The sequence below is a fragment of the Zalophus californianus genome, unplaced genomic scaffold (genome assembly GCF_009762305.2).
Source record: "Zalophus californianus isolate mZalCal1 unplaced genomic scaffold, mZalCal1.pri.v2 scaffold_34_ctg1, whole genome shotgun sequence".
Taxonomy (NCBI): domain Eukaryota; kingdom Metazoa; phylum Chordata; class Mammalia; order Carnivora; family Otariidae; genus Zalophus; species Zalophus californianus.
The window spans coordinates 52527-66764 of NW_023365538.1; the positions used below are offsets into that span (position 1 = coordinate 52527).

The 14238-nt window shown below is 42.8% G+C and overlaps 1 protein-coding gene across 1 annotated transcript; it reads left to right on the forward strand.

Annotated features, from left to right (window-relative positions):
* The first annotated feature begins 5129 nt into the window (after positions 1-5129).
* LOC118356685 (serine/threonine-protein phosphatase 4 regulatory subunit 4-like) lies at positions 5130-6935 on the forward strand. The gene is made up of 2 exons (XM_035725984.1): positions 5130-5408; positions 6750-6935. The coding sequence occupies exons 1-2, from the start codon at positions 5289-5291 to the stop codon at positions 6933-6935; spliced, it is 306 nt and encodes a 101-aa protein (XP_035581877.1). The 5' UTR covers positions 5130-5288.
* The last annotated feature ends 7303 nt before the right edge of the window (positions 6936-14238 follow it).

Consider the following 14238-nt stretch of genomic DNA (forward strand, 5'->3'; position numbering starts at 1 on the left):
TAAGCTGAAATCAAGAGTGGGAGGCTGAACTGACTGAGCCACCCAGGCGTCCCAACAATATATTACATTTTTGTGTTTATCGTCTCCTTTTCTTCTCATGGCCATTTTAACCACAAAGGGATATTATATACATATTATTGTTTTTGAACATTATGTAAGAGTTTCATACTGCAGATAATCTTGGGCAATTTGCATTTATTGCTCAACATGTTCATGAGATTTATCTTTATTGAATTATGTACTTGTCGTTCATTTTCACCATCATAGTCTTCCATGGATTGGAGTATGCAACAACCAATGTATCTATTCTCCAGTAGAGAGGCATTTGAGTTGCTACCAGGATTTTGCTGCTGTGAACCTTCCCGCGCAGGTCTCTTTGTGCAGGTGTGCTAGAGTATATGCCTTGAAGAGATTTATTCCTTTAGGCAAGTTAATGCCACATTATTTTCCAAAGTGGCTTCCAAAGTGGTTGCACCCATTTGCGTGAGCACCACTTGCTGGGTGTGTCCATTTACCATTCCCTGATTATTAAAATAAGGTTGAGCTTCTTTTCATAGGTTTATTGGAAATTCCCCTTCTGTAACGTGGTGGTTTGTATATTTTGCCCATTTTTCTACTTAGTTGTCCTCCTACCGATTTTTTGGGAGTTCTTAATTCTCGACAGCAATCCTTCTTTGATTAATTTGTTATGAATATCTTTTCCCAGTTGACTGTTTGTCTTGTCACACTGTCTTTGTGGTGTCTCTTCTGACGAATACCAGTTCTAAGTTTTCATTTAGTTAGATTTATCAGTCTTGTATTTTATAGCCCGTGCTTCTTGTTCTCTGTCTTCGGATGTCATAAAGCTATCCTTGTGTATTTTCTTGGAAAAGTTTGGAAGATCTGACTTTCGCATTTGGGTTTTGCTGTTGCTGTCGTGGTGACATAATGAACTCGCTTAGGCTGGTGCTGGAGCTTCACCTGGTCTTGCAACTGATCATGTCTCTGTGATGGCAGAAGAGGTGAGGTAGGTCCGGGCGCCATTTTCATGCAGGAACCACAGTGCCAGATCCCCACAGCGCGTCTCTCCGTCTTGGTTTTGCCACAGAAGGAAGGAATGCACTTGGTGTGCTAGTTCGTTTCTCTTTTCTTCACCATTTTCCTAAGAGAGGTGCCCTCATGGGTCCTGTATATTTTACTGACAGTTCTGACCTTCTTGGTGCATTTAGCCAAGTTGCTACCTATAGGTTCAAGCCCAGAGAGCCACGTTTAGGTCTTTCATTCACATGATTTAATAATCATGTGATATATGGTCTGAGGTAGTCATCTAATTTAAACATTTTCCTCGTATAGATAATGGCTTAGTTTTAGTTTTGCTGTTGTAGCAAATTACCACCCATGTGGTGGCTTAAAGGCACACAAATTTATTATCTTACGGTTCTGGAAGTTAGATCTGGGTTTCAGTGGGCTAAAATCAAGGTGTCGTTGGGGCTACATTTCCATCGAAGGGCCCTAGAAGAGTTTATTTATTTCTTGTATTCCTTTTCCTGCTTCTAATGGCCGTCTTCTTGTGGGCCCCTTCTGTTTTCAAAGCTTGCACTGGCTGGTCAAGTTTTCTCAAGGCCTGATGATGACTTTCCTGCTTCCCTCTTTTGCTCATGAGGACCCTTAGGATTACACTGGGTTTACCCAGATCATCTAAAATGTAGTAGATACATAAGATAATCTCCCCATCTCAAGATCCTCAAATGAGGCACATCTTCAAAGCCTCTTTTGCCAAGTAAGGTAACATAGTCACAGTTTCCAGCGATGAGGACCTGGACTTCTTTGGGAGAATATTATCCTAGAATCACAGACTCAACAGATTCAACCACAAGAATCAACAGCTTCAGCACACAGCCTATTCAATATTTTCTGAGCCCAGGGACGGGGAACACTGATGATGATAATGCTTGCTATGTGCTGGGAATTCCTCTAAACATTGTGTGCGTATTATCTCATTTAAGTCATTTGAGCCATTGTGCTGAGTCCTACTGTTATTCTGATCTTAGAGATGAGTAAAGTGGGGGACAGAGTGGTGAAGTAACTTGCTCACAGCAGGAAGTAGCAGAGCCAGGATTCTAGGCATTTGGCCAGAGCCAATCCAGGCAGTTAGACTCTGAAGTCCATGCATTTAACTACCAGGCTTTTGTTGAATGAAGAGATGACATGAATAAATCTAGCTTCTCTTAGCTGTGTGCTTATGCCTAAAGCCATGTAACCTCTCTGAGCCTCAATTTCTTTATCTATGAGATTGGAATAGGGGTGCATCTTGTCTGTACTTCACAGGGCTGCTTCTAGGACACATTGAGACAAGTTATAAGAAAACAATTCAGATAAGAAAAACAGGGCTCCAAGACTCGTTCCGTTGCATGTCACTGGCAGCGCCGGGACTGGGACTAACGTTTCCTGGCAGCCAGGCTGGGGCGGGCTATTTCTACCACAGGGCAGTAACTACAGCAGTTCCAGAGTCTAGTCACCAAACTGACCTCATCCGTCTCCTGCCCTGTAGCAGCCAACATCAAAGCTAGGTCTGTGTTTCAATCAGTTTTTCATTTAAGAATATCATCAAATCTCAAATGACGGTGTTACAAAATCCAAACATGAGATAATACTTCTTAGCTGAAACAGTAAAGTTTATAAATATGATTAGTATCAGTTACAAACCAAGGGGAAAAGAGGACAATTTCAGAAATTGACAGGAAAGGGAGGCTGCAAGGCGTTGCTAAGGAAAACCACCTCCCCTGTATCTCTGCCTCTTCTCCATCCTGATCTCTCCAAGCTCCCCCCACACCCCTTTTTCCTTAACGTGGAGCAGGGATCGGAATACCTGGATTTTAGCCGCGGGGTAACCACTGACCACTTTTGCTTTGAACTTCAGAGGCAATACTGAATTAAAAAAAGAGCAGAGTGGGGGAGGACTCACGCTACCAGATATTAGGACATATGACAAAGACATAATGATAAAATCAGTGCAGAACAGATACAGATCAACAGAGCAATAGTGAGAGCCCAGAAACAGGGACGTGTGGCTATTAAGAATTGGTACAGGACAGAGACGCCATCACACATCAGTGGAGAAAAGATGGATTGTTTGGTGACTACTGCTGGGCAAATCGGCTCACTACGCAGAGAAAATAATACTGTATTCTTGGTTATACCATATGCCAGGTGAACTGCAGATGAATTAAGACCTAACTGTGATAGATAAAGGTATGAAGTTATTAAACAGGGGAAAGTGTAGGAGAATATTTGGGTAGGAAAAGATTCTTCAAGGAGACCCAAAAACCCCACTCCACAAGGCTAAAATTAGATGCATTTGTATATAGCCAAATAAGGATTTCCCCTACACTGTAGGATAGCAAAGGCCAAGCTACCAGGGCATGTGAAAGATTGGGAGAAACACTTGCATTGTCCAAGACTGACATGAGATTAATATTTAGGATATATAGGAAACTCCTTTAATTCATTCGGAAAAATAATAGGAAATCTAGCCGAGAAATAGGCAGAGGATATAAAGAGTTAATTCACAGAAAGAAAAAAATCTCAAAGTTTCTTCAGTATATGGAAAAATGGGTAATGTCACCTATCAGGAAAAAAATTAAATGAAATTACAATGTGATACTACTTTGCTATCAGATTGATATAAATTAGGACGTCAGATAATACTAAATGTTAGCATATGAAGTGGGAAAACAAGAATCTTTCTGTCTTCATGTACCACTGGTGGGAGTGCCAACCTGCAAAGCCACTCTAGAGGGCAACTTGGCAGAGTGAAAACAAGCATTGTAGACTCCATGACCGGGCAATTCCTTTTCTTTCTTATGGTCCATCAGGGACACTTCCAATATCATTCCAGTATTGTCTGTGGTTACAAGGAACTGCTGGCAACCTAACTATCCATTTTTTAAGGAATTGGTCAGTAAAATGTGTTAGATGCACATACCGAATTCTATTAGTGGTCAGGACTAATGAACACCGAGAATAAACAGATAGCCCCATGAATACATCTCTAAGACATTATGTTGAGGGAAAAACAAGAAACAGAACGAGTTCTTAGCACAATACCTTTCATGTATTTTAAAAAATAATACAGAAACTAACAGTATCTTTGGAGGATATACACACGTCCTGGGACATATCTTAACATACAAGAGAGGGTGCGCATGGCGGGTAGAGAAACGGGACTGTGGAGAGGGAACGAGTGGAAAATAAAATAAAATTAAAAAGAGCTCTCCTAGGAGCTGAAGAGTCTGCTCAAACATAACTTTTGTCCCTGAGGTCCAAAAACATCGCCCCAATCCCCTTCCCATCGCTTCCTATTCTTAACAGAATCAAAGGCAAGCGACTCATGTGGCTGCCCAGAGCAGGGCCTTCCTCTAAAAAGGACCAAGCCCTGGCTTCCCTGCACTCCTCGCAGTACGTCCCACAATCAAAACAATCCCAGATTTCAATTGGAAATGGGCTTACTCTTATTTCTCTAGGAAAGTCTGATTGTTTAAGACTCGGTTTAAGCGTTTCCCCTCCGGGAGTTCTTTTCTGGCCGCAGCCCCACCCAAATGCTAGCCCCTCCAGGACTGTATTCCAATACACCCTTTCCCTCATCACCCGCGCACACACCGCGCTGTAATTGCTGATTTTGGGTACGCAACCCTCCCCCAGGGCTAGAACTGAGCTAGGGTAGTCTCCACGTACACAAGTCCCCTGCTATGGTGGGCAATCACACGAGTTACCGGAAGGTTACTCCTGCAGGTTAAATACCACAGCAGCCCACCTCCCTCTCCTTTGCTTCCCCTGCCATTGGTTCAGCCTCTCCGCCCCCGGCCACCGCCCCCAGCCCGCCTCCGCAGGCTGTAGGAGGAGGAAGGTTCTGCGCACGCGCCACAGGGCGGGGCACGCTCGGCCGGGGGCGGGGCAAGGGGAGAGGAGGGCGCCGAGGGGCGGAGGGAGAAGCCACGGTGCTGCGCGGCAGGTGCGTCCGGCTCGCGTGCGCGCGGCGCTTGGGGGGCGGGGCTGAGGCGGGCTTGTGGCAACTCCCCCGCCTCTGGCCCCGCCCCCGCCGCCCGTCCGCGCGCCTCGCCCCGCCCCCTCGCTTTGCCCCCCCCGCCCCCCCCGGCGGCTGCGCTCCTTCTCCCGCCGCCAGCCACCCTCCCGCCCCGCTCCCGCGGCCGAGAGCGGGAGAAAGTCCTGCCGGTGGGCGGCCGCGGGGCTGCGAGCGTCCGGCATCCCGGGGCCGCTCCGGCCCGGGCGGCGAGGGGGCCCGGCGGTCCATGCATCCGCCGCCGCCCGCCGCTGCCGCGATGGATTTCAGTCAGAACAGCCTGTTCGGCTACATGGAGGACCTGCAGGAGCTCACCATCATCGAGAGGCCGGTCCGCCGGAGCCTCAAGGTGCGCCCCGGGGAGGAGGAACTGCCCGCAGGGAGCCTGGCGACTGGCCCGGGCCCCGACCCCGTCCGTCCCCTTCTTCCCGAGGCGGCCCGGGACCCTCAGTCCTCCTCCGGTCGCCGTGTCACCCTAAACCGGCCCCTGCCGGCGCCCCTGCTTCGACACAGCTTCGGTTCTCCCAGCTCGGACCCCCATCCCCGAGGGACTGACCCCTCGGACGCCCTGGGCTCCCTCGGTCCCCCGGCCCAGCCCGGCCCGTGCGCCTTCCCCAACCCGCCCCCAGGAACGGACGGTCCAGCGTCGTCCCCCGAGCCGCCCCTCCCGGACCGCCGTGGCCCCTCTTCCTTCCGATCTGCGGGAGCTGCCCCTCGAGGCCGCCGCCGCCTTGTCGCCACCTGAGTGCCCCCCCCAACGGACTCCGTCCCACTCCTCAGTGAGCACAGATCCGCCCCTCCTCCCGGAGACACGCCGGATCCCACTTTCCCCTTCCTCTATCCGAGCAAGCTCGGGTGCCTCTGCACCCTAGTCTGCCAGGCCTCCCTTCGCCTCCCACCCAGCGCCCAGGCTACCGTCGTCCCGCTACGGATCTTCAAAGCCCTCTCGACCCTTCGCCCCCATTCTGAGTCACCACACGTCCTTTCTTCCCAGCCCCTCCAAGACTCCAGCTGGGACCCTGATCCCCACTCCCCGCCTTGAGGGAGTCAACCTTCAGTTCGCTCCCCCACCCCGCAGAGTCATCTTCGTCCCAGCCTCCAACCCTCACTGCCTGCAAACCTAGTTTACGGACCACCCCCTCCCCCAGCAGTCCTCTCAAAAGCTCGGTTGAGCTCTTCTCACTCCCACCTGCCGCAATATCGCGAATCTTATTTCCTTCCAGCCCTAGAGTTTATTCCCATCCCTTCCCCCACTCCACATTTCGTCTTTTTCATTCTCTCTCGGCTGCAGTTTGCCTCCATCCCCCTTGTAGCATTTCCTGGGGTGGAAAATGCTGGAGAAACAGCTTTGGGGTATTAGAGATTTAAAAGTACGTATGTATTTCATATATGCATATAAAATCGAGTTCGTCAATGTTAGGAAGCCACACTGTAATTTTCAAGCTAGACTAGTTTAAAAAAGAAGAAAAAGAAAAAAAAAAAAACTCCACCACCCCACCCCAACAATTCGAGACGGAGACCTCATGAGGTCGGCACCTGGAGTCCTCAGACTCTTGATTACTTTTCAATGATAACTGCTTAATTGCGAAACTTTTTCATTCGTCTCTTACTTATATGGGGTTCCCGGAGGGTCACTGGGGGCAAGACTAATCCACGTTTGTGTGCATAATTTGTATTTTACACTTGACAGACACCAGAAGAAATAGAAAGACTGACAGTTGATGAAGACCTCAGTGATATTGAAAGGGCTGTTTATCTGCTCAGGTATTGCTCGAAGTCTTTCTGTGAATTTGTTGCTCGTTCCCTGTGGCACAGCATGGATGAACGCGTTGTGAAATGTCGTTCCGGTTATGTTCAGATTTACCCAACCGCTTGAACGGAGTACTTTGGCATGCATAGCATTTAATTATGTTGTTAAGTTAAGATTTTGGTATAGACTTACATGTTTGAGAATTGAAATCCAGTAAGACAACCAACTTAAGGAATATTTCTTGGAGGAGGAGGAACAGAACAGCTTAAGGACTTGAATTGGATCTCCTTCTTTTTTTATTTTCCAGCTTTGGTTGTTCTCCCATAGATCCAGTAAGTTTGGATGAGACTTAAAGAATGTCCTGTGATTAATTTTAAGTTGATAATAGAGTATGAACTTACATGCTATTTACAATATATAGAAAAAACTCCACACAAATAGAGTACTCAATTTGTTGCTCAGGATATCCTGTTTATATTACTTTTGCTATGTAAGCCTTGTAATTTTGTCTGAAAGATTTTAAAATTTAATTGAGCCTACTCTCATTTAAGTTTAATCTCACAAGCTCTGCAGAATGGCTTAATGCAAGTGATTATTGCAAATATTTATAAAGTTTCTCTCAACTAAAAAAACTTTAGATTTAACTTCTTAAAAGCTAATGCAGTGAACATTAATGAACTTATCTGTGAACGTACTTCCGAAGCAGAAATTTTCCCAAGGTATTTTGTGTATATTTGTTTTAAAATTTCTCTTTAACTTACAGCCACATGTTTTTCCCTTTGGCAAATTAGTTTTCCCTTTTGTTTTTTAGAACGGATTTTGAAAACTAGTGTTATTTACCTCCTGAGATACTTATCATCCTTGTTTCCTTAGCTTAGGTCAGCTTTGCCAGTTTCAAGTGCTGACAAGTTTCTTGTTCTCCTTTCTAATTTATAGGTCATGCTTCTAGTTCCATGTTATTCAGTAGAGGATCCTGTAAAAAATTAAAAAATCCCTCCCCATGACTTTCATTCCCTTAGTTATTTTTTAGCTTTTTCATGGCCTCTTGAGTTTCTGTTCTTAGTTTAGTCAGAACTGTAGCATGCTTATAATTTAGGCCATTCTAATAATTCTATCGCTTGAAAATGTTTCTGGGTATTAGACCTTCTGTTGGTGTTACTTCCCCTCCTTTGGTGATCTTTGGTAGCATGCTGTCATTTTTTCTCCCTATTAATTTAAAAGAAAACTTTTATTTACGTATGGATTAACAGTAATGTGTTTTTGATGTTTACATAGAGAATAATTCAGTGTTTAATCTTTTCTCATATTTTATTATTTTTGAAGTACTTTATTCTTTAGTAATTAACATGTCCAATACAGTGAAAAATAGTTGTAAACTTCTGCCTTTTCCCCCGAGTTCTTTTGTTTGGAGTAGGTAGACAATTGATGAGAGTTTGGGTAAGTTTCTTTTAACATACAGCAGTTAATGATTTGTAAAAAGTTCCTCCTGGATACTCCTCCTGAAGTCTCTTCTTTTGCGTGAACTCTGGCTTACAATTAGGAAATGGAGAGAGTCTTGCTCTACTTACTTGTGACAGCAGATACCTTATTCTAGATATCAGTGACAAGGCTTCTTTTTTAGGACAGCTTACTTGTTTTCTATTTTGCTTTTATTGTTTGTTAGTGAACCGGGTCATCTAAGTTGTCTGTATTTTTCAGACGCAGAACACAGGTTTCTTCCAGTTCTGGAATTTACAAAGTCTTGCAGAGACAGATGGGACCTCTCCTTCTTAGACGAGAATTTTAAAAGAGATCTGATATCTCCTTAGTTTCTCGTGGCTCATCTACCTTGAAGGAGGTTTGCAGGGTGACTCAGAAGGCGAGCACTAGTTTGGTTGTGTGTGGGTTCTCTAGCGGAGTTCTTTGTATTCTCACCATCTCACCACCTCCTGGGGGAAACTGGGATTTCACCTTTAGGCCAGCTTCTGAAGGGCTAACTGCACGCTGCCTGAAAGGTTTTCTCTTCCTTCGGATTCCGGGGAAGGTACGGGATTGTCTCATAGATGAGTTCCAAACTTTGCCTCTGTTACAGCCTCTTCTGCTCTCTTATATTGAGGCTTTTATTTTAAATGTACCCTGTTCCTTTTTTTCTTTCATTTTACTTCCCAATGCTATAGAACCTCATACTGAGATCTGTTTTTTTTTTTTTTTTTTAAGATTTTATTTTTTTGAGAGAGCACAGGGTGGGGGGGGAGGGAGAAAGGGACAGGGAGGAACAGAGGGAGAGGCAGAGGGACAAGAGACTCTGTGCTGAGCATGGGGCATGGAGCCTGTGGGGTTAAATCCCAGGACCCTGAGATCCTGAAACCAGGAGTCAGATGTTAACCTACTGAGCCACCCAGGTGCCCCCTGTTTTTTTTTTTTCTTTGATTTTCAGATTGATTTTGAGTGCTTTGCCTTTTCCTTTGTATTAGATATTTAATATCCAGATTTTTTCCCCCTTTGAATGTCAGATTTGTCTCTTTAGTTTTCTTATTTTGTATAATAAAACTCTTTTGGAATCTTAGGTTAAATTAGACTTCAGACAAATGTGTTTGCATCACACATGCTTTATATCAGTGGAGTGGAGGTTCTGATAGCATTTAAAGTGAATCTAATATATAAAACATGATCTGTAGAGTACTGTCATCCAATGAAAAACAAATTACACAGTTCATTCTCTCACTCTAAAATATGGCAGATCAATTGTTAATGCAGTTTTCATAATTAAGCTTAGAACATTACGGTATTTGAAGACATGACACAGATGAATTTGTGGTTTTGCATAAATACGACGCTGATACATCCATCTGTGGCATTTAGTGATGAAGCAAAACAGCTTTCCTAATAGTCACAGCTTGTGGCTTCATCAGAATCCTGTCGCATCATCTTTTTCCTGTTCTCTGTTGTCTTTGTGATTTTGGCATATATTTTAGGAATGTATTTAAAATATGTGAATAATTTTGTTAGAGAAGAGCCCTAAGTTTGTGTACTGTGCTTTCATTAGGTAAGTCTTTACTTAGATATTTCTAATTGCCTACCACATAAATTCCAGACCCTCAAACTTGTCATAAGGGACTCCATTTTAGCTGTGCAGTGTGATGTTCCCCCAGGCCCTCAACTTTTTTTTAATGGCTTGATTGAGCTGTAGTTCATTTGCCATACACTTCACCCATTTAAAGTGTGCAGTTCAGTGGATTTTAGTGTATTCACAGAGTTGTGCAACCATCGCCACAATCAATTTTAGAACATTTTCATCATCCTCCAAAGAAACCCTGTACCTATAAGCAGTCAATCCTTACTTCTTCTTTCTACCCCACCCAGCCTTTGCTAATCACTAGTCTACTTCCTGTCTCTATGGATTTGTCTATTCTCTGGACATTTCATGTAAATGAAATTATACAGTATGTGGCCTTTTGTGACTGACTTCTTTCATTTAGCATAATGTTTTCAAAGTTCATCCATGTTGTAGGATGTGCCAGTGCTTTTTATTGTTGAGTAGTATTGCATTGTGTGGGTATATCACATTTTGCTTATTCATTCATCAGTTGATGGACACTTGGGTTGTTTCCACTTAGTCCTTTACTTTTTAAAGCAGTCCTGCTGGCCTCTTCACTGTTACTCATATTCATTGTGTTCATCCTTACCTCTGCTTTTCCCTGTCCTGGAGGACCTTTCATTACACCTGTTCAACATTTTCCATCTCCAGGATCTAGCTGTGATCTTGCATCTTTCATAAAGCCTTTCTGAACTGCTGAAACCACATGGAGCCCAGGCTTCTCTGAGTTCCCCTATCACTTATGGATGGCCTCACTCAAGGAGTGATTAATCACTACATTGTATTCCTTAACCTGTGTGTGTGTGTGCCCGTGGGAATATTTTCTTTAATTGTAAGGTCCTGGAGGGCAAGCCATCTGTTATGTTGTTGCTGTTTTGGTCTTTCTTGTTTTGTGCTGTGATAAAAATATATACCTCTTCATAAAGTGTATTATTTAATTTAAGATGATCAAAATGCCAGATGAATTAAGATACTTTTCTGATTTTTTTGTATTATAGGCAATAGAATCAGACAGATTTAGGTTATAGCCTATTCTACTGTTTATTATCTGTGTGACCAGGAACACATTATTTATGGTTGTTAAGCTCCCCTTTTCCGTCTATAAAATGGAAATAGCAATTCCTATTTCCCAAGGTTGTATTATGGGTGGAGCCCTAACACAGAATAGGTTTGCAATTAATGTTAATTTCCTTCTGTCTCTTTCCCCTTGTCCCTACTTCCTTGTTACTTAGGTTCTCAAGGTACATTTCAAACTTTTATAAGAGGATAACAATATTAATGTTGCCTTCCAATATTTAGTAAAGTAACTGGCAAGTAAAGTATGTCAACTGAAATTTATGAAAGATACCTATTAACTTCCTGTGCTAATAGTATTTATCAGAAACCAGAATCTTCACAAATTATAATCAAGCATTTTTAAACTTGAGTGATAAGTTCAGCTGGTTTTACAGATTTATATTTTCTTACCAAGTGACCTTATTTTAAGCAATATTTGCTTTTAACATTATGCATGCGTTATGTGGATTGGTTAGTGTTAACCTCACTTTTATGTTGTGATTGCTTTTATAGTCACTTTACACTGTGAATTTTTTTGAAGCGTTATTTATTTGAGAGAGAGAGAGAGAATGAGAGAGGGAGCACATGAGTGTGCATGTGCCTGATAGGGGCAGAGGGAGAGGGAGAAGGAGAGGCAGAGAATCCCAAGCAGACTCCCCGCTGAGGGCAGAGCCCAGCACAGGGCTTGATCCCAGGACCCTGAGATCATGACCTGAGCTGAATTCAAGAGTTGGCTGGATAACCGACTGAGCCACCCAGGCGCCCCTACGCTGTGAGTTTTAAAACACTTTGCACTTTGCCTTCCAGGGACTGTCGGGTAAAGTGCATCTTTAATTAGGAACTTTTATCCTCTGCCTCTTCCTCCCTTTTTTTAAGAAGTAAGTGTTCCCCCTGGTGATGTCGCAGAGGGAGGTTTCTGCAGCCAAATCTGGAAATGAACAAAAGTGCTGTAAACTGTGGCTACTGCTAATCACGTCTGGAGACCCTTGCATTCCAGACTAGAACAGGAAGGACAGCAGTAAAATAGTGGGGAAGAACTTCAGTGATAAGCTTGGCTACCTGGCTAGGTTTCGATTGTTTTGTCTTTAAAAATACCTTTCGTATTTGCTATGCAAATGTGAAAAGTTGTGTGAAAAACTCCTTTGTATGACTTGATTTCTAAGATCTCTATATCCCCATACTTCTTTTATTTTCACTGTTGTCTTGATTTCTTTTTTTGATGCCTTCTGCCTTTTAATACTGTTTTAGTAAAGCGGGTATATAAGGGCTGTGTGTGTGTGTGTGTGTGTGTGTGTGTGTATGTATGTATGTGAGAGAGAGAGAGAGACAGACAGACAGACTGTGTATGTGGGGGGGGGGTGCTTGAGTGTCTAGTATCACTTTGCCCAGTTTTCTTGAGTGATGTACAGAAGAACCTTTTAAATCCCTCACAGGTGGAATGGATAGTTGGTTAGTTAATCCAAAAAAACTGGTCAGCGTGGGGAATCATAAGAATGATACCTACATTCAACATTTTATTTTAGTGTAAAAAAATACGTAGAGTTTGCCAGTCTTTGTTGTAGGTCCACTGCCTTTTCTTTGAGTGAAGGTCTGTTGATTACAGTTCAGGATCTGCTTTCTTGCATCGATTACCCCTATTACGCACTTAAAATGTCAAGTTTACATTTCTTTAAAGCTGGGTGAGAATTTGAAGATGGCTTAGAAGTATTCGGAAAGCATGGTCCTATAGTTTTGTGATTTTCTACTTATCTTTTGCAAGTTGCCTCGTTCTTCCTATTTCAATAGCAATTTTCTTTGGTAAGTTATCTTTATTGACTGTTTCTAAAACTTTCAATTTAATTTTCATAGAAATGACTCTTTTTGCATCATATGCTTCTGCAAGATTTAATTAAATTATGTAATTGCAATAGCCAGTGAAATTGGGATAAACTGGTCTGCAGCTGACTCTTGGTTAAAAATCCACTAGAGCAGAAGCTTGTGAGCATTCTAGAAAGTAGCCTATTAGCTATGAGCTTTCAGCCTGCCTTTGGCAAGGAAGTGGAGAGTGCTGTTCAGTTGGAAGAGTCTTTTAACACCATGTAGAGAGAGATACTATCCTTTTTCAAAGTATGTACTATGATGACCTTTTTTCGTCTTTGGTTACCCATGATATTTCTCTCTTGTTTCTGCATTGAGTTTGGCCCATGGTCTGCTCTGTTATTCCTTTACTTTCGTATACTTAAAAAATAAAATAAAATTAATGAATTAGGAATCTCAGTTAAAGAGGTCCTTTCCTTTCCTTTCTTTCCTTCCTTCCTTTAGAGGTGGGGGCAGGGAGGGAAGGTGGAGGAGCAGAGCAAGAGGGAGAGAATCTTAAGCAGTCTTCATGCCTAGCGCGGGGCTCAATCTCACGACCCTGAGATTATGACCTGAGTCAAAATCAAGAGCCGGATGCTTAACTGACTGAGCCACTTAGGTGCCCCAAAGTGGTACTTTCATAGGCATATTTTTTTTGTTTTTTAAAACAAGCTTTTTGAACATCTGCAGAAATGTGCACAAATCCTAAATATATAGCTTGTTGAATTTTCATGAGTGAACACACCCATGTAATCAGCACACAGATTAAGAAATAGAACACAATCTACTGTATTAGCCTAGTACCTCTCTTTTACCCTGTCCAGTTCCTCCACCATCCTGACTTTTAACATCATAGATTAGTTTGCCTGATTTTGAACTTTGTATAGCAGGAACCATGGAATGTACTGTTTTGTGCTTAGCTTTTACTGAACCTTTTCAAAAAGAGATTTGTCCATATTGTTGCATGGAGAAATAGATTGTTCACTTTCATTGCTGTGTAGTATTCCATTATAAGTCACAATTTAATTATCCATTTTACTGTTGATGGACATTTGGCTTGTTTCCAGTTTTTTGCTATTAATAATGCTGCTAGGAACATTCACATACAGGTCTTTTGGTGAATATGTATGCATATGTATGCATTTCTTTTAGTTATCTTCATAGAAGTAGAATTATTGGTCATTGGTATATGCATATGTCAAGCTTAAAAGATATGGCTAAACAATTTTCCACATTGTGCCAATTTAAACTTCTATCAGCAGTGTACAAGTGGTCTAACCCTTATTTTTAAGGAAAGAAAGTGACAAACTTTCTAGTATGTAAATTTCCTAGCATATTGATAATGAACTCCCTACTAATAGCCTGAAGAGGTTTCTGTTTTCCTGTGCCTGATTTACTTATACCATTGAACATTTTTCTTTTCCTACAAGAGTGTTCCCTATAAGAGTTCCCGTTTAAAAA

Coding starts and splice junctions, on each gene's coding strand:
- LOC118356685 (XM_035725984.1), top strand. CDS start 5,289: ATGCATCCGCCGCCGCCCGCCGCTGCCGCGATGGATTTCAGTCAGAAC. Junction 5,409..6,749: donor CGGTCCGCCGGAGCCTCAAG/GTGCGCCCCGGG, acceptor TACACTTGACAG/ACACCAGAAGAAATAGAAAG.